This window comes from Onychostruthus taczanowskii, unplaced genomic scaffold (genome assembly GCF_017590055.1).
Source record: "Onychostruthus taczanowskii isolate IOZ18803 unplaced genomic scaffold, ASM1759005v1 scaffold13, whole genome shotgun sequence".
NCBI lineage: Eukaryota > Metazoa > Chordata > Aves > Passeriformes > Passeridae > Onychostruthus > Onychostruthus taczanowskii.
Genome location: NW_024498462.1, coordinates 353,231 through 371,321, shown reverse-complemented (window position 1 = coordinate 371,321; position 18,091 = coordinate 353,231). Strand labels below are relative to the sequence as shown.

Here is an 18,091-nt window from a genome sequence, read left to right as displayed (position 1 = left end):
CGCGCCGGAAGGGCCGTGCCGCCCACGGGAAGGGCCGCCCGCCCGGCCCCGCGGCCCCGGCCCGGGGAGACGCGGTGGCTGCGGCGATGTGCTGCGCCCTTCTCCCGCCCGCCCCGCCATGGCCGGTCCTGTCCCACGCCCGCGCCACACCCCCTCCCCTCCGGCGCTCCCTGCCCGGCTTGGCCCCGCTGCCCCGGCTCCCGCTCCCCGGCCCGGCTCTTGCGTCCCTTCCCTCGCCCTCCCCGCCCCTCGGCGTGGCTCCCCCCGCATTATGTCCATCTTTTTGTCTTCCTGTTGTTTTAGATCCCACCAAAGCTCGGCCTGCCCTCCCCACGCTGCTGGACAGCCCGGCTGGTCGGTGAGCATCTGCTACCCCTCAGTAGGTCGGGCAGAGCGGAGCGTGGAGTCACAGGGGCTTGCTCCAGGCAGAGTAGAGTCCAAACCCCCAAGAAGAAGCTTTAGAGTGTCTCCACGTGCCCTTAAGTCACCAGATCCCCGAGCTGTTGCCCGAGCCGGGCTGGGTTTCTCAGGAAGGCTCAGCAGCCTCGTAGCCCCGAGGCGTGCAGGCAGCTCTCCTGGCCCAGCAGAAGGCCAGGCTGGCCAGCCTTGCTCTGGGGCTGCAACTGTGTCAGCACAGTGCTTTTCCTAAATGGCAGCTGAACTCCCAGTTGCTTTTTAGAACAGAAGGTGATAAAGGGTGCAATTTATTCAGCACACTGACCTCCAGCTCTGGGGTGGTCCAAGCAGCATCTGGAGCAATTTCTTTCACTCTTTCCATAAAATATTTTAATGTACCCAACAAAACCAAATAAATTGTTGTCGCTACAAGCTGCATTCCTCCTCCCGGCCACTTTGACATTTATCCATATAGTATGGCTCAGAAATCCATCCAGGTCCCAGAACAGCATTAAACTTCTAAGATTGATGCTAAGATGGACAGAACATCTGCCAGTATTATTCCTGTCTGTGAGGACTGGGATTTGAATCTCCCCAAAACAGCACTTTGAACAGCTCAGCCTTCTACAGCTGTGTTGATGGGAATGTTAAAGTCTCAAAGGATGATGCTTCAATCCTGCAAATTTAAGCTGTTGGGGTTTTTGTTGGTTGTGGTGGGTTTTTTGATAGGTTATGAAGCAAGCAGTGTAAGAACTGGGGTTTAAAACTTGTTTAAAATATAAGTAAGCTCTCTTCTCCTTCCACCCATGTGTTCCTTCAGGCTTTGTTTTTGCTTTCTAATCAAACCTGCAGCAATAAGACACTGTGCATGTTTTCAGGTGCACTGTCTGAGCGTGTGCTTGTGGAATCTCCAGTTTCTTTGGTGTGTTTGGGTGCTGCAGACACCTGTCCCAGCCCAAACCCCATTCCTGTCCCACCCCAAACCCCATTCCTGTCCCAGCCCAAACCCCATTCCTGTCCCAGCCCAAACCCCGTTCCTGTCCCAGCCCAAACCCCATTCCTGTCCCAGCCCAAACCCCAGTCCTGTCCCAGCTCAAACCCCATTCCTGTCCCTGCTCAAACCCCATTCCTGTCCCAGCCCAAACCCCATTCCTATCCCACTCCAAACCCCGTTCCTGTCCCACCCCAAACCCCGTTCCTGTCCCAGCCCAAACCCCATTCCTGTCCCACCCCAAACCAATCGACGGTTTTGCCTGACCTCAGGGTTTCCATGTGGCACCTCCACAGGCCAGACTGAGCCTTTCAGCTTTGCAGTTCTGGGGAGGCCTGGGGCAGTTCACTGGGGCAAAGGGTGACAACACACAGTAACCTCTGCCCGCTGTGCAGTGTCCCCTGCAGGAGACCTGCTCTGTTGTGATCTGTCATCGCTGCCATCTCCACTCCCCCTGAACACAGAGGTGCCTGGTGTGCTTTAGCCCTGCTAGGCTGGACCAGGGCAGTATTTGGACAGGAGACCTTCCAGGAGAGCTTACCTACAGTAGGAAACACAGTTCACTTACTGAGACTTGGTTTTCTATTGCTGGAGCCAGTCTTGAGCCTTCTGGTTCTGGGGATGATGAGCTGTAAAAATTCCAGCTTTGAATGGAATAAAAGCAAGTTCTTGGGCATTTCTGATCATGATGGAGCTTCTTGCAGTTTACTGCAGGGTAGCAGAGTATCCTGGCCGAATTCCTCCTGGGGTGATTGTGTTCAGCTGACTGAAAATGATCAGTGGCAATTGCTGCATTTCACTGTTGGGCAGAGTTCCACACAGGGGTTTAAATTTGTAATGTGGCTTAGGGTAAAGCAGAAAGGAAAACAATTACAGAAATGTCCCTTTAACCCTAATTCCTGAAGGCCTTGTGAGGCTTGTCAGACTGCAGTCACATTCCTCTAAATGCCAGCGATCCAGCTGGTGGGGCATTCCTTGGAATGCCTGTTCTTCATCACAGGATGGCAGCCAGAACAGTGGTGCTTTGTGTAGGGCACATACACATCCCCACACATCAAGCAAGGAAACAAACAGAATGGGTGAAAAAAAGAAGGAATAAAATCACTCAGAGTTTTCCTTGTGCTGGTGCTGTTCAGGCTGATCCGTGGTTGGTGTTTTGTTCTCAAAAAGGTAGAGAAGCACTGATGTAAGGTATGGAAGGCATCATGGAGGAGTAGTTTCTGTTATATACGCACCCCAATGTATAGCAGTTTATTTTTTTCTCTCCCTGACCTTCCATCCTTTATTTTGTACCCAGATTTTCTTGCTGCTGTTTGAAATATGCCTTATAACCTTACAAGGTTTCAGAAGACCGCTGTGTTTCACTGGGATAAGGAATATTGCATCTGCTTCATAGCAGGAGGATGTTTTATGTGTTACAGCTTAACTTTGTTCTACTTTACACCTAGATAAAGGATGAAGACTGTCTGTACCATTTTGATTACCTCTTCTAGGGTTCAAAGAGAATCATTTCCCCTGACCTCCATTTGCTAATGGCTCAGCTCGATCTAACTGGCACACAGATAAACGTGCTGTTAAACAAAAGTTACAGTAGCAGGAAGCACCTGAGTGCCCCAAGCTCCTCTGCCCGTGGCGGTGGCTCTCTGTGACCAGCCAGAAGCCGAGTGACACAGTCCTGAGCGCTGCTCCCGAGGAGTTTGGGTGTGAACGGACAGTGCTGGCACCCCGAGAGATGAGACAAAGGACCCTGCACCCCGACAGCTCAGCGAGCTCCAAAGATGAGAGTCCTGCACACCGAGCTCTGTGCTCTGTCTCCAGAGTGATCTTCGTTCCTGTTAAGCTCACCTCACTGCTGGTCACGAGTTTTGCTTTTGGGATTTAGACCACCTCTTTTTCCCCCCCGTTTTACACAAAGACTGTTAATAGGACTGTTAGTGGAATGAGCAAAGCCAATACTCGCAGGGTTTAACTGTGTACCGATAGCACCTTTTGCCCAGAATGCCTTACCGGTGCCGCCCAGCCCGCGTGTCCCGGCGTACGACTCGGCCTGACGGTTCCGCTGCCTCAGGCACCACCTCGGCCTCCCGAGCTGACTTTTAGGGACGTTTCCGCACGTAGCATCTCATCCAGCGAGTCAGACAGCACCCGGCTGCCCGGTCCGGGGCTCTCTCCGTGACCACGAGTGCGCCCCGCGGGCCGATGCCGTCCGGCTGAGCTGCGGAGGCGCCTGCGGCATGGCGCAGGGAGGGGAGGCAGGCGCTCCTCCCGTGCGCCTCTGGGTGCGGCGCGTGGGGGTTTACTGCGATGAGCACCGCAAAACCTGGCTCGTGGCTGCGGAAGAGGCAAGTGTGTGCTTTGAGCTTCCCCGTGCTTGTAGCGTTGCTGTTTCAGGTGCCTCTGCCAGTAACTGCCTGCTCTGTTTGTTACTTTCCCCCAGGAGGAAGGTATGCTGAGGGCTCGGATCCAAAGAGTTCAGGTTCCCCTGGGTGAGGCGCTGCGACCCAGCCAGCTCCCCCCATCCCGGCTGCCTCACATGTGGCAGCTGTCCCAGGGTGAGCAGTACAGGGATAGTAACTCTCGCGTTTGGGAGATAGAGCACCATCTCATGGTAAGGATGGTGGCGACAATAGAACATAGTCATTCCTGTTTGTGAAGTCATTTGAGATCCTTGAGGGACGGCAAAGGACTGTTACTTTGTTGAAGTCCATTAGCTCAACCACGGTAACTGTAGACGTATTGAACTTTTCCTTGTCACTTACAGCTTGGTGGTGTTGAAGAACTGCTGCTTAAACTCGTGCCTGGGGATTAATCTGGTATGTGCAGACGTTACCCCTGCTTTGTACTGTGCGCTGTTTACTCCCAGTCTTTCTTTAATGTGAATTTTTGTCTTTCGGGAGCAGTGGCTCTAGGAAGATGCCATTGTCTGTTTTGTACAATAAAAGGTTCTCTCTCCACTGAAATGCAGCCACCTTTGAGGTGGAAGCAGTTAACACACAGCAGCATCACACAAGAGTTTAGGACAGGCAGTGAAGAGGAGTATTGTGACCAAGTGAAACATCAGGGGGAGTTCTAGGTAGGCAGAATGTAATTGCCCCAAGTGGAATTCGGCCAGGATGCTGCAAGTAATGCCCTAGTGATACTGGGAACTGCTGTGGGCTGCTGACTTGTCAGAAACTGGAAAGGCAGCAGCTCCCAGCTCTGAGCAGAGGCTGAACTGTGGCTCAGAGGGTTCAGTCTCACCACCACACTCAGTGACACTGGTGCTTTCCTAGAGGTCTCCCGTTCAACTACTGGTACCACCAGCTTTTGCTTGGCTTTTGAGCTTACACTGACACAGTTACAGGTGTCACAGCTGCAGAAAAATCAACTCAAGTGTCTGAAATCCTTTTCCGATGGATTTGAACAAGATGGAGCTGTCCTCCAGTCTGATTGAGGGGTTTTTTTGGACAGAAGGAGAGGATTTCCAAGAGACTTCCTCCTGAAACAAAATGAAAAGAGCCCTTCTTCTTGGCTTTGTGGCATATACACAACTGAGTTGTTTGGTTGATTGTTTTTTTAATGCCTTCTCCAGCTGTGGTTCCATGACTTGCCACCAAATCCTTGGTTGTGTAAAGCTCACAGAGGTGGATTTCACATAAGTATCTGTCTCAGTATATGGTCTAGAGATAGAAAACTCTTAAAATTTAGTCAGCTGTGTTAATTTGAATATTTTCTGGAATCTTTGTACATCCAAGTGGAAAAGGACACATTTTAACTAGAGAAAAGAAAAAGGCTTTTAAACTTAATGACATGAAACTTATTCTATTCATTGTCCCCATCATCATCTTTCAGCCAGACAGAGAGTTCTTGTGTATGCTGGCAGGCACCTGGAAGCAGCAGTAGATGTTTTCTGAGTGATGACAGTGGGGGAAATTGGGAGCTCCTGAAAGATGTGGCTGTAGGACATTGTCTTTCCCCCACCCCCTGAAAAGAACCCTGATCTACAGTAATATTTTCTATCATTTTAGTTCCTGAACATGTCCCGGAAGGATCCCTGCCAGAAACAAGCCTGTGAAATACAGAAATGCTTGCAAGGTACCAAGTGTCATTTTTGTCTTTGGTGTCTTGATTTTTGGTGGAACTTAATTCTTTTAACTTAACCTTGTCCTTTCACCTTGAGAAGGAACAAAGCACATTAGCATTGCCTGGTTGCAAAATGAACAAAATTATAATGTCTGATTTTAATAGAATTGCTTTGTGCTTAATTGTAAATAATGAGACATCATTAGTATAAAGCAGATCATTAGTAACAGTAATGTGCTTGGAGTGTTCTCCATGCTGGCAGTGAGATCCCAGGTGTATTTTTGGGACTCAGCTGTGGGCAGGAAGAGCTAGACATTATAATAAGCTCTCTTACAGTGTGGTTAGTGAGGGAGTAGGTGGATTGCATGAGAAGACTGCAGAGCTGCTCCAGGGGTGTTTCAAGAATTCTGTCAGGAACAGGTTGGGTGATCTGTCCTCGAGGTGTGAGATGGTCTTCATGTCCCCAGCAATTGTCTAGAGTCTACCTTTAATGTCCTCACGATTTGGAGCATTCTCCCATGAAGGACCACCTTCTCTCCCTGTATTACTGCACTTAAAAGCTGATGATTGACCCTATTTTGGTCCCATCTGTGGCAATGTTCTTTTTATAACATTTGTGGAAGTTATTCCAAGTGTTTTTCCTGTGTAGGTTTGTGTGCAGTGCTGATCTGAATGGTTAAGTGTTGGCAGAGAAGCTCTTTGCTGCATGTCCACATCACTGTCACTGCTGCTGCTCATCTCTTGTGCTGTGGAGCTGTCTGATGTGCACACATGAAACAGAGAGCAAAGCAATTTTCCCCTGTAAAAATTAAAGTACAGAGCCTTAGCTGAGGAATGCACAGTCACTGTACCCAGTGTGTGAGATAGAGGGTGGGAGAATGCTGACTTCTCAAAAGTCATTGTTCCAAAGATCTTGCTGCTCCTCTGTGAGACTGAATGCCTGCTGTAAATCTTTTTTGTGTTTTCCTGTCTGTGTGTGACTTTCAGGAATGCATCCTTGACAGATGATGGCGTGCCTGTACATAGCTACAGTTTTAGAAACAAAGCTGCAAAGGCAGAGGGACAGTTGGGAGAGCCTTGGAGCACTCATCAACTGCAGGTTATGGCAGATCAGCTCTCCTCTCCAAGGGCCTGCCGTGCTTCCTGGGCTGCCAGCTAGCAGAAATCACCACGACCTTTTTCTCAGGGGTGATGTGTGTGTTTGTATTGCAGCTCACTCACCGACCCAGTCAGGGAATTCACAGCCCAGTGATCACAGCAGTGTGGTTTGCTCATTAACCAGAAGGTGTTCACTGCTGCTTTCTGGGCTCTCCACAGGTGCTGTGTGTCTCACATTATGCTGCTGTTGCTTCTTTTAATCTTGTAACAGTCACAGTGGGTCTGAGTGCAGTTGTGTAGTGGTTGCAGAGCTCATCCAAGGCAGAGCAGGTGGCTGTGTTTCTGGGCAGACAGGCAGGAGGTTCTTAACTCAAACCAGACTCGGCCTCTTCCTGCAGGACTCCTCTCTGAGTCACAGAGAGCTTTAGATAGCTGCAGCTAGAGAGAGGTTTTTGTGAGCAAGAAAATGATGGAATGCTTGTAAGCAGCTGAAGAGCTGGGCTAGGCGTGCTCCCTCAGGGAACAAAGCCTGTTCCTCTCTGCAGACCTGGTGTCTCCTTCTTATTTTGCAGCGAACAACTACGTGGAGTCCAAGTGCGAAGCTGCGCTGCAGGAGATGCGGAAATGCTGCGCTCGGTACACCAAGGGCAGGTCCATCTGTTGTTCAGGGTTTGAGAGAGAAGAAAGGGAGAGAGAAAAGGCTAAGCTGGCTTCAAAAGGAATTTCCCCACCACCTCAGTAACACAATGCAGCTCCGGCAGGCGCTGGAGCACGGACTCACTTGAAGAGCTCGTGTGTGTTTATTCAAGCCTTCTTTAGACTTTCAGAAAAGCCAGACTGCTCCTGGAACACACCGTTCAGCACACCAAAAAGCATTACACAGTACCAACATATGGCCTGGTTAACAAACTTTATTTTCTGTACGAAAACACAATCTACGTTGCCTCTGCATCACACCTGTGAAATGTCAACTTGATGTTTTTAGGATGCTTACCTTACTCTAATCCATCCTTGCTCTAAAAATGGAGAATTGGAGCCGAGTTGTTCTGGCTTCTGGAGCGAGAGGTACAGGAAATGAGCTCAGAAGAGTGAGTTTAAACATGAAACAAACCCATCTTGATACAACAAAGGTATCGCTGCCACCGTGCAGTAGTTCCAGACAACATTTGCCTGTCCAGTGGTTCAAGCTCAAGAATGGGCATCAGGTCTGATGATTGTTCCTAAGTCTTGTATAGATCACGAGTGACTACAAGTCACTTTGCCTAAGTGCCTCACTTTTCCACTGGACAGAGTTGTTTATTTTATATTTGAATTGCCTACACGCTGCTATTTGCATGATAAAGATGTTACAGGAATATAATTTCAGGGATTGCTACAGGGATAGGATATTTTTTTAAAAAAGCAATATTCATTTGAAAGATTTGACTGTTGATACAAAATTTATAAATTTATGTCTAATTGAACACCTTTAAGCAATATGCTTTGAATCCAAGTCTAGTTAAAACTGCTGATACCCAAAGGCCTGTCACAGAGCCCTGGGCTAGATCCAAGAACTGACTTAGGTGCTGCTTACTGAACAAGCAGTTGTAGGCAGTTATTTTCCACACAACATTCCAGACTCACTCCCAAGCCGGCTGTGTCTGGACCCCAGGAGAGATGGCTTTCCAGAAGCTCTCGGCCACGCAGCAGAATTTCCTGTGACCTGTAGGAAGAGCTCATAGACAGGTTCCTGCACCACCCCTCAGAGCTGCCTGTCTGCTGTCACCTCTAGCAGGAGTCCAGGCACCCAAATATCAGGCTCCCAACCCACTAGCCCTAACTCTGTATTAGATCTAGCCGTAAAGGACTTTTGTGCTGTGATGAAGTACAACTTACTTATGAAATAGAGCTTCTATAAACCACTGAGGTCTAGGCACAATAGTTGTGTGTACTGAAGCCTAGAAGAGCAAACCATCTGTATTCACTGCTCTGAAATACCATGGTACAAAATAAACGACTGGAACAAATTGTGGTCTCTGGTTGTTTGTGGAGCTGCAAGCGGGGCGGCTTGGCTGCCGTTCACAGCCCAGAGCCGTGTGAGAGCATGTTTGAATAGGAACTGCTTGGTGTTTTTGTAACTGGGGCTGAAGATCAGGATAATATAGGGCTTGTCTTCCCCTCCCACTGCCGTCGCCCCCAAGAAAAAAACCTTTAAGACAAAATGGGGTTTAGTGTCCCTGAAAAGTAGGGAAAAGTGATGACAGTGTTGTGAATCACCTCAAACACTGACAAGTAGCAAATTTTTCTCTTTTGCCCTACCTGAGCCGGAATAGTGGAAAGAAAGTCACCAATAGATGATAAAATATATATATTTAGGCTTCTGTTGCACCTACAAAAAAGAAATAGCCTTGTCTCCATGCCCATTTGAAGTTGGGTGGAGCAAATTTGCTCAGCAGAGGCAACCCAGGCTGGCTACAGACCCACCTCCTGCCCTAGCAGCATCCCACATTCTTGGGAATATGGGTGATTGGTGCCAGGATGATCATGGGGAAGGATTCATTAAGGTAGCCCAGGTTACCTGCATGGATGAGGGGAGACTGGTACCCCCATAACCTCATGTATGCTGGAAAAGACCTTTGAGTCCCAACCATTCCCCAGCACTGCCAAGTTGACCACTAACCCATGTTCCCAAGTGCTACCTGCCTACATTCCTGTGACAGGAATGTGCTGGTTCCCAGGAAGCCAACAGACCTCACACAGAGAAGCATTTAGAGCAAAACTGTTTAATAAAATATCACTTCAACAAGCATTTACATACAATATATAAAACCACTTTAAAAGCCTAATGTGTTTGAAATCTTCTCAGAGTGTAACAGATGTCAGAAGTTGTTGAAACAACACTAAAAGGAGCAGGAGTGGGGAGGGGGACACCTCATCTTGGCACCTGCAGCAATGAAAATGCATCCCCACAGAGACTGATCCAGCATCAAAGCTTCCAGTGTTGCCCCACAGCATCAAACAGTGCCAGCCACGAGCCCAACACCAGCACAGCAGAAAGATTTGCCACATCCTGATGTCCTTGTCCATTCCCTGCCTACATTCACATCAAACTCAGCAGGGATCTGTTAATGGTTTCCCTTTTCAGCTGCATTTTAGCTCCCTCTTTGGGCCATTTCTCTCTGTAGCAAACGGGGACTTGAGCAGAACTCGCCCCACCTAGGGCTGGGCAGAAGTGACTTGAGCCTGAAAAACATCCCTAAGGCCTGTTAATGATTTGCTTTGAGCTTTGTCGTTGGAGACAGCTTTGTGGAGATCAGTGCATCTCAGAAAAAGCTGTGTTCTGCAGCCCACCCAGCCAAAGAGCAGCAATGCTGTTGTCTACAGGAACAAGAGATACCCTGCAAGACCAATCTATCTATTTACGCATGTTCACATCTGCAGATCCTACAGAAAAACAAACCAAACCCCCCAAAAAAACCCCACCACTGTCTGTAACTCCACTGCTAAACACCAATTTATTGAAGACCTATTTGCTGCATCCCATCACTCCTGCAGTCCAGGATGGCCTTCAGGAAGGCCATTGTTAAAGGGTGTGAGCCCAGCTGCTCCTTCGTTCTCCTTGGCCATGTATGGCAGGACAGGAGCAAAGACAGCAGCTTCTATCTCCTGATTACCTGCAGCCTCTTTTCAGATCCTGAAGGTGAGGAAAACAGCTTCATCAATGTGGTGCTATATGGACACTTCAATCAGCAGAGCTGAAACAAAATTACAAACTGCAAGTGCTCATTCCAAGCCCTCTGGAGAAGAACTCACCATTTCAGCTCTGCCAGCAGCCCGCAGGGGAAGATCCCCTTTCCAGCCATACAGAGAGCAGCAGATCACAGAGCCTTGGCACAGCACTGGAAATGGGGTGCAGCTGCTGAGCCAGGTGCTGCAAACCACCCACCCATGAGTGTCATTGCTCCCTGCCATGTTTCCCATTGAAGAATGAGCTTTCACATAAAATCCCACATTCTGGGCAAGAACCCCTACCTATACCTGCTGGAGGACATCACCAAGTTGTCAGACAAGTCTCTGTGCTTGCAGAATACCCTGGGGGATGTTTGTTCGTACTGCATACAACTGCACTGAGTCAGACTGTCCAAAAACAGCTGAGCTCTACACCTGGGTTGCCTCATCTCCTGCAGGAGAAGGGCTGCAGCTGAAGGATTTAAGCAAACAGCTTTTCTTGTGGAAATGGCAAACACAAAGAAGGAAGGAACAGAACTGAGGCAGAAATATGCAAACGAACCGCTCTCACAAGAGCACGGTCTGGTTTTCACTAGTTTTGTCATTTCAGTTGCTTGTAGAGACCAGGGAGAAGGAATTTGTGCTCTTCAGAGGCAAGTAAAGGACTGCACTCCAGATTTCACACCATCCCCCTTTCTCCAGTACAGCTGGCAACAGGGACCTGGACCAGTACAGTGTACTCTAAGCACGGATGCATTTCCTGTCTACAGTCCAGTCCACAAGGCTACAGCTCAAGGAGCATCACCAGTGCCAAAGTGACCAGAGAAGTTTGTGGTGGACATGGAAACCCCAGCCAGAGGCCGAGAGTGATTTACAGTAAGTGGCACAGCTGAAATACCCCCATCTGACACAGCCAGGCTGGGCCTGCTGGAAGCAGGAGAGAGCCTCAAAGGCTGAGCAATCAGGTGGCTCTACAGCACAGAACTTGGTGACTTTCAGAACACATGATGAGGAAAGGGCCTGGAGAGTCAGCCTCAGTGCTCAGTTTCCATCAGCAGTGCCAGTGCTGCAATTCCTGTGTGGGGAAGGATACCAGCAGACACAAAGCCAAATGGCCATCTATGTGCAGTGAAACAGCAGGGGGAGGGCAGGAAAATCCATATTCCCCTGTCCTGGATGCAGCTCAGGCTGTTCTTTGACACTTCTGCATCCACCCCAGGATAGTCAACCACATTTTGGATTGCACAGATCATCTCTGTGCAAAGGGAAGCAGAGGTGTTCCAGGTACCAGGGCAGGAATACTGAAAGCTAAATTGTGGTAAGAGCTGACACATACAGAGTGGTGAAGAGTTTGACACATATACTGGCAGACAGAGGTACACATAACAGTCCTGAGCACCTGGAAGAAGCACATTTAAGAGGTTTCTCTGCCACTACATTTTTATGAAGTCAAAACTCATCAGAAAATTTGAGACTGGGCGTATTTGGTGGGAAATCATGATACACTGGGAGTTGTAAGCTTCCAGACCAACCCCAGCACACTAACAGCCCAGAAAGAAGAAAAAGGTGGAAATCAGAAGCAGCGTTGTAAGAAATAAGGGCTGGAACCTGTGAGCAGATGGGACTGAGTCTGTTGGCAACATCCTTTGACTTCTAAGTGAGAGATAACAGCAGTAGAGGAGGGGAGGGGAGGTTGGGCATGAGAGGAGAGCGCAGCTTCTAGGATGCGATTCCAAGCATGAATCCTCCAGCAAACCCTCCAGTCAGGATAGCGTTCTTCTTCAGAAATATGACCACCTAAGCAGGGGTGAGAAGAGACAACAGTGTTCAACAACATCAGGCCACCCACTGACCCTCCTGCCAAGAAGAAATCCCTCAGGCTGTTCTAGAGGCAAGTGATGCTCACAGAGATGCCGCTGCTCAGATTTGGGAAAACTTCCTACCTAATGACCTCCCCTCCCTAATGCACCAGCACACAGCCAGATCTTCACCCTGCTCAGCCACGAGCAGCCAGCTCCTCCAGGAGAATGCTGTGGGAAATTATCTCTTCCTAAACTCTAGGCAGGCAACATCCACAGCTTTTGCCATCTCTCCCACTTTGCTGTAATGCAATAATTCCCTCATTGTATTTGCACAACTGAACATCTGTAACAGCTCAAGAGTCAATCCTGTTTTCTGCTGGCCCTCCAGCACATGCCCTGGGAGAGCTGTCTCACCTCATCCACTCTGCTTTTCACTTCTGGAGGCACTTGATTACCACTGGTGTGAAACTTCAGCTGCTGCTTGGCTTTGTTCATGTCCCGTTGTACTAGGTTCCAGTCCACCTTGATGTATCCCGTGTGGTTTGCAATCTACAGTTTTGAGGATTAGAAAAAAGTTCCTCAAGTCCTGTATGACCATGGCTAAACAGACCCTTGCTCACCCACTGTCCCTGACCACAGACATCTCCCACTCGCTGGTCCAGTGGGCACACTGGCATACAAACTGGACAGAACACCACCCTTGGAGCTGTGTCAAGTGTTCTGCAACATCTGTCTCCCACAGTAATCCCCCAACAGCTGGGCACACATTGCAGCTTAGCCTGCTTCAGCCTCTTCCTCAATGTAAAGCTGGGATCACCTCCCCCTCACAACTGCCATGGATATTGTTGGGACTCCCTGCAGTTCTGCTGCTGTGGGTGGGCACAGCTATTAACAGCCCATTCCTCTCAAACTATTTTATCTGCTCAGGGTGATTCAGCTGTGGAACTCCCTCTGCCCCAGCAAGCTTTTGACTTTCAGCAGAACAAGCAGAACCAGGAGAGTGAGGGAGAATGAATCACACACAAGACCTGTGTGCCTGAGGAGCAAACAGGTGAGAGCTGAACGAGGCCTGAGAGCTGCTCTACCTGCTCCAGGATGCACCAGACGCATGAACACATCCCAGCAGCTTCCCTCAATGCCAGGGCTCTTGGAAACCAGCACAAGTTGTAGAGGATGGAGAGAGATCTCCTTTCTCTCCTCTTCCCCAGTGCTTTAGAGTGAGCCCCACCTGTGCTGGCTGACTCCTCGGGAAGCCAGGTTGGCAGGAAGCATGTCACAGATATGGGTAAATCCTCCTTGACATGCAGGGCTGTTTCTGCAGGGACACCATGTCCACAGCCACAGACTCAGTATGTTAGGCTGTCCTGCAGCAGCAGCATGGCTCCCTGCAGCTCAAGGCTGTCTCCTGCTCCACTCAGGTGCCCCTGCAGGAACAGCTCTCCTGTGCCTTTGGCCTGGCCTTTGGTAGCAGATCCTCAGTGGGTGTGCACTGGCAATCCTGCACCGGTTTATGCACACTGAGCCTGCTCTGCTGTTGCATCCATGTGCCCTGGAGCACACACACCTTTGACATTCACAGCCACACCAAGCCCCTGGCAGAGGGGGGGACTGATCCCACAAGTCCCAACAGGCAGTGGTTCCTAGAGAGACCTTTGTCCCCAGCAGCACAGTTCTCAGAAAGCCTGGGCTGCCGTTCATACACACCTGAAGCAGGAAAAAGCCTCCTCCCACTGCTGTCGCTGCCAGCTTTCCAACTTTCTGGAAGATGAATCCAGTACACCTACAAACCAACCAGCATTCAGTTAGGAGAATGAAACCACACACACTACTCACTCTGCTTCCCACAGGCAAGGCTGCCTTTGGCAGCAGGTACCCAGGACTGGATTCTGACCAACAGCAGAAGAAACCCCTGTGCAACCAGAGAGAAGGATTTGCACCCAGACAAAATTGATGCTTTATAGCTTTTCACTTTGTGCTGTCACATTCTTATCTCTTCAACCTCATCCTTCTCCCAAAAGGGTAACCAGAAACCTGTGATTTCACCAAAATCAACAAGTGATTTTACATTGTGATGTTGGGGTTTTTTTTAAACTGGTATAATCTCTGAGGGGAAATTAGGGAGCACATGTGCTGCTCCATGACAGAACATGGGGAGCAAATCACAAGCCTGTTCCTTACTTATGTGTAAAGTAAGCAGCAAACAACTACTTACTTTATCTCTTCATTTCTCAGAAGAGAAAAAGGATGGAACAAGCACACAGCAGTGATCTAAGGCCATACTGGTCTCCAAAGCAGGTTACCTGCTTTCAACATGAAAAGCGTTCCTGCAGCCAGCACCACCCCACTGCTCAGTCATGCAGCCACGGGCAGGGGTGCTCTGCCACCCAAACCACACTTCCCTTGGAACACGGTTCCTTATGAGCACTGCAAACAACACAGTAACCTGCCTTCACCCATTTCTGAACACACTTAGTGAAGATATCAGGGAGGGGTGGCCAGGTCACACTTGTGTGAGAAGACAAAGCTCTGTCATACACTGTTAAATGATCACCCCGTTGCCAGGTCAAGATAAGGGTCATGGTAAGAGGCAAAGCAGTGATTACATAAAATGTTCAACTCAAACGATGCTGTGGGAATGAAGTTACAAATAGAGCCACACTCAGTCCCAGCTACAAGTGACAGGAAACCCTGGGAACTATGAGCCCAGGAGGTTTTCAACGCAGATGCCTGAAGCACATCCACCTCCAGTGGAGAAAGCATCCTTGTTTCAAGGGGTTCATATCTGCCTGTCCTAATTCAACAGCACCACTTTTTGCCAGAAGTTAAAAATAATTACAGACTGGTGCCATTTTCTTCTCTTAGAGACAGCGTCAGTTCTTCAAGTCACAGACGGCATTTAAGACGTCCCAGAGCTCAGCAGAGCACGCCAGGGGACAGCAGGCTGAGCACCCGCCCCCTCTGAGTGACTGACACGCGCTCACCCAGCACCTGCCAGCGTGACCGCGGGGACCCAGCCAGCCCTGCCAGGAGCCGCGGGGGCAGCCCCGGCGCGCCTCACCATCCCGTGATCCCTCCGATCACCAGCTGCGTGGCCACGTTGTATTTCTCCGCGCTCGACCCCGAGTTGGGGGCGAACATCTTGCGCCACCAGGGCCGGTTCTTGGTGTACTCCGCCAGGTCCAGCACGTTGAATGTGTCGTCCTTCGCACCTGCGGGCACCTGGAGAGGCTCAGTGCCGGGACTACCGTAGCGCAGCCCCCTGCCGCTGCCCCGCGTCTGCCCGGGGGCACGGGAGCCCTGCCCAGACACACAGCTCCCGGGCACCGGCACTCCCCCAGGCCTCCGGGAATTCCCACGTCCCTCAGCCCCCTCCCAGGGCCGCCGGGACCCCGTGCCCGGGACCGCTCACTCCCTCGGAGACGCCCCTGGCAGAGCGGCCGGGGCCGGGGGCCCGTGCCCGGAGCCGCCCCCTCGGGCCCTCAAGCGGGGCCGGGCCCCGGCAGCCGCCGCCGCGCGCTGCAAAGCGAACGACACCGCGCCCTGCGGCGGGGAGGCCGAGCTGGGGGAGCCGGGGACCCGCTGCCAGGGGGAGAGGGGGGGGGGGACCCGCGCCCCGAGCCATCCCGGCCAGCCCGGCCCGGCCCGGCCCGGCCCACCTCCGCCCGGCACCGCCATGACGCCGCTGCGCTCCGCGCAGGCGCGGGCACGGTGCGCGTGACAGCGGGGCGAGGGGAGAGGGATCGGGAGAGAGAGGGACTGCGGGGGAGAGAGGGACTGTGGGAGAGAGAGGGACTGCGAGAGAGAGAGGGACTGCGGGGGAGAGGGACTGCGGGAGAGAGAGGGACTGCGAGAGAGAGAGGGACTGCGGGGGAGAGGGACTGCGGGAGAGAGAGGGACTGCGAGAGAGAGAGGGACAGCGGGGGAGAGAGGGACTGCGGGAGAGAGGGACTGCGGGAGAGAGGGACTGCGGGAGAGAGGGGGACTGCGGGAGAGAGAGGGGCTGCGGGAGAGAGAGGGACTGCGAGAGAGAGAGGGACTGCGAGAGAGAGGGACTGCGGGAGAGAGAGGGACAGCGGGGGAGAGGGACGGCGGGAGAGAGGGATCAGGAGAGAGGGACTGCAGGGGAGAGGGACGGAGAGATTGGCAGGCACGGGGAGGCGGGCGGGAAGGAAGAAAGAGGGGCCCGAGGGGATCGGGACAGGAGGGAAGAGGGGTCCGAGGGGAAGGGGGAGGGACGGGAGCGAGCGTGGGTGCAGCGCGGCCGTGGCCGTGCACGGGGGCGCGCCTGGGCCTCAGCTGTGCCCCGGTGATGCCCCGGGCTGTGTCCGGGCTGTGCCCCGGTGATGCTCTCGGTTGTGTCCCGGTGATGCCCCGGGCTGTGCCCCGGTGATGCCCCGGTGATGCCCCGGGCTGTGTCCAGGCTGTGCCCCGGTGATGCTCTCGGTTGTGTCCCTGTGATGGCAGGAACACAGCTTGCTGTTTCCCCTGAAATAATGGCACCTCTGATTTCTGAGCCATTACTCACTCCCGCAGAGCAAATGCCCCCTACCTACCAGCTGGGGATGCAGCTGCCCACGGTGTAGCAAAGATGGAAATCCCAAGACACAACAAGAAAAAAAAAAAGTCATCGAGAGATTGTGACACAGGAGACTCGACCCTCATTTGGGGTTAATGGAAAACAGTGTGTGAGTGGGAGCAGGAGCACAGGCGGCGTGGGATGGGTAAAGGAACACACACTCTTCTAGGAACTAAAAACTTCTAGGAGCTAACAGCAGCACTCATCTGCCCTGGTGAGGACATCCTGCTAGTAAACATGCCAGCACCTCGTTGCCCCTTGCACGTAGGTCGGACGTTTTGGGAACTGCAAGAATGTCCCACGTGTTTCCAGGAATGTCCCGCGTGTTTCCAGGAATGTCCCGCGTGTTTCCTGCACTGCCCTGATCAGGGGGAACCGGCTGGAGCAGTGTGTGCATTCGGACCCAAGTGACAGGACAGCACTTCCCTGGGCACGGGAAGAAAAGATGTGGCTGGGGAAGGGGTGGCTGGAGGCAGGGGGGCCTCCAGAAATGCAATCTGAACACCAGTGTCAGGTGGTGCTGGGGTCTCCTGCGTGTCTGGTACATGACATGTCCTTGGGTTTGTCTCCCCTGCCCTGAGCAAGGGGATGCCCTCATGCTCCTTTGGTACCTCCAGCTGTGGGCTCTGCTGCAGATGATGCCAGGGGCATCTGATGGCCTGGGCATGGCCTCATCTTTCCTAGTGCATGTGCACCTTCATCTGGTGCAGGTGCTCAGCTTCCTCAAGCAGGAGAGAAGGATCTGGGCTGACAAGGTGGAGGTGGTTCAGGGTTGGGAGCTCCTGTGTGGTGGGGTCAGGCAGAGCCTGGTGTGGTGGGTGCAAGGACAGAGCCCAGCACCTCAGCAGCCCAGAGCCACTGCAGCTCCCTGCCCGGTGCCTTCCAGGTGTTCAGCTTTGGAGGTACAGGCATGAAGCACCATTCCCCATCTCAAAGGCTTTCTCTCCCTCCTGGCACCACCACAACCTCCCAGCCTCCATGGCCAGGCTGAGCCCACCAGCCCATGGGAGCTTCCAGTGAGTGCTTCGGCTGCCTGACTCATGCAGAGACACCTCTGATGTGAGGAACAAGAGAAAGCAGAAATGCTCCACTGACCCACTTACTGCAGGGAAACCCAGCAGAGGAAAGCAGGCTTAGTTTTGGGATCTCCTCCATGGCAGTATCTCTACTCTGATGCTAGCGTAGGTCCATCAGGGATGGATTTTCTGGATACTCAGGGGTGTTTATGGCATCAGCCCTGCTGCACTGCTGTTCCCTGGGTGTCCCTGTGCCTGTGAGATTGGCCATCCAAGAACTGCACTGGGCTGCACCCCCTTTTTACTCCCTCACTGCTGGGGTGCAGTAATTTGGAAGTGCTGATATGAGGGGCCCTGCCTGGTCCTCCAGACAGATCTGTGCCATGTGGCACAGCTGTTTCCTGGTGCCAGGAAGGATGAGTGCCCTGTGCCTGGCTGCTGC

General features: G+C 51.9%; 3 protein-coding genes across 5 annotated transcripts; 2 read left to right on the top strand and 1 right to left on the bottom strand.

Annotated features, from left to right (window-relative positions):
- The first annotated feature begins 118 nt into the window (after positions 1-118).
- Positions 119-8,553, top strand: CMC4 (C-X9-C motif containing 4). Of its 3 annotated transcripts, none has more exons than XM_041396313.1 (3): positions 119-358; positions 5,395-5,461; positions 7,120-8,553. In XM_041396313.1, exons 1-3 carry the CDS (start codon positions 119-121, stop codon positions 7,287-7,289), a joined length of 477 nt encoding a protein of 158 aa, XP_041252247.1. In that variant the 3' UTR covers positions 7,290-8,553. The 3 variants fall into 3 exon arrangements, with proteins under 3 accessions (XP_041252247.1, XP_041252246.1, XP_041252248.1); XM_041396312.1 differs by having other exon boundaries at positions 357-379; XM_041396314.1 differs by lacking the exon at positions 119-358 and adding an exon at positions 4,155-4,200.
- On the top strand, positions 302-5,461 carry MTCP1 (mature T cell proliferation 1). Its single transcript, XM_041396317.1, has 5 exons — positions 302-358; positions 2,836-3,729; positions 3,825-3,995; positions 4,149-4,200; positions 5,395-5,461. Exons 2-4 carry the CDS (start codon positions 3,622-3,624, stop codon positions 4,194-4,196), a joined length of 327 nt encoding a protein of 108 aa, XP_041252251.1. The 5' UTR covers positions 302-358; positions 2,836-3,621; the 3' UTR covers positions 4,197-4,200; positions 5,395-5,461.
- Positions 8,554-9,293: 740 nt separating the features above from the next.
- FUNDC2 (FUN14 domain containing 2) lies at positions 9,294-15,865 on the bottom strand. Its single transcript, XM_041396315.1, has 5 exons — positions 15,714-15,865; positions 15,116-15,266; positions 13,762-13,837; positions 12,472-12,606; positions 9,294-12,052 (listed from the first exon to the last, which is right to left on the bottom strand). Exons 1-5 carry the CDS (start codon positions 15,730-15,732, stop codon positions 11,975-11,977), a joined length of 459 nt encoding a protein of 152 aa, XP_041252249.1. The 5' UTR covers positions 15,733-15,865; the 3' UTR covers positions 9,294-11,974.
- Between the last annotated feature and the right edge of the window lie 2,226 nt (positions 15,866-18,091).

Excerpts from the sequence above, each read along its gene's own strand:
- CMC4 (XM_041396313.1), top strand. The coding sequence starts at position 119 with ATGGCCGGTCCTGTCCCACGCCCGCGCCACACCCCCTCCCCTCCGGCG. Across the intron at positions 359-5,394 it reads CTGGACAGCCCGGCTGGTCG|TTCCTGAACATGTCCCGGAA; the intron begins GTGAGCATCTGC and ends CTATCATTTTAG. Across the intron at positions 5,462-7,119 it reads AATACAGAAATGCTTGCAAG|CGAACAACTACGTGGAGTCC; the intron begins GTACCAAGTGTC and ends CTTATTTTGCAG.
- FUNDC2 (XM_041396315.1), bottom strand. Across the intron at positions 12,607-13,761 it reads GAGGCTTTTTCCTGCTTCAG|ATTGCAAACCACACGGGATA; the intron begins GTGTGTATGAAC and ends TCAAAACTGTAG. Across the intron at positions 12,053-12,471 it reads TGAAAAGCAGAGTGGATGAG|GTGGTCATATTTCTGAAGAA; the intron begins GTGAGACAGCTC and ends ACCCCTGCTTAG.
- MTCP1 (XM_041396317.1), top strand. The coding sequence starts at position 3,622 with ATGGCGCAGGGAGGGGAGGCAGGCGCTCCTCCCGTGCGCCTCTGGGTG. Across the intron at positions 3,730-3,824 it reads GGCTCGTGGCTGCGGAAGAG|GAGGAAGGTATGCTGAGGGC; the intron begins GCAAGTGTGTGC and ends ACTTTCCCCCAG. Across the intron at positions 3,996-4,148 it reads AGATAGAGCACCATCTCATG|CTTGGTGGTGTTGAAGAACT; the intron begins GTAAGGATGGTG and ends TGTCACTTACAG.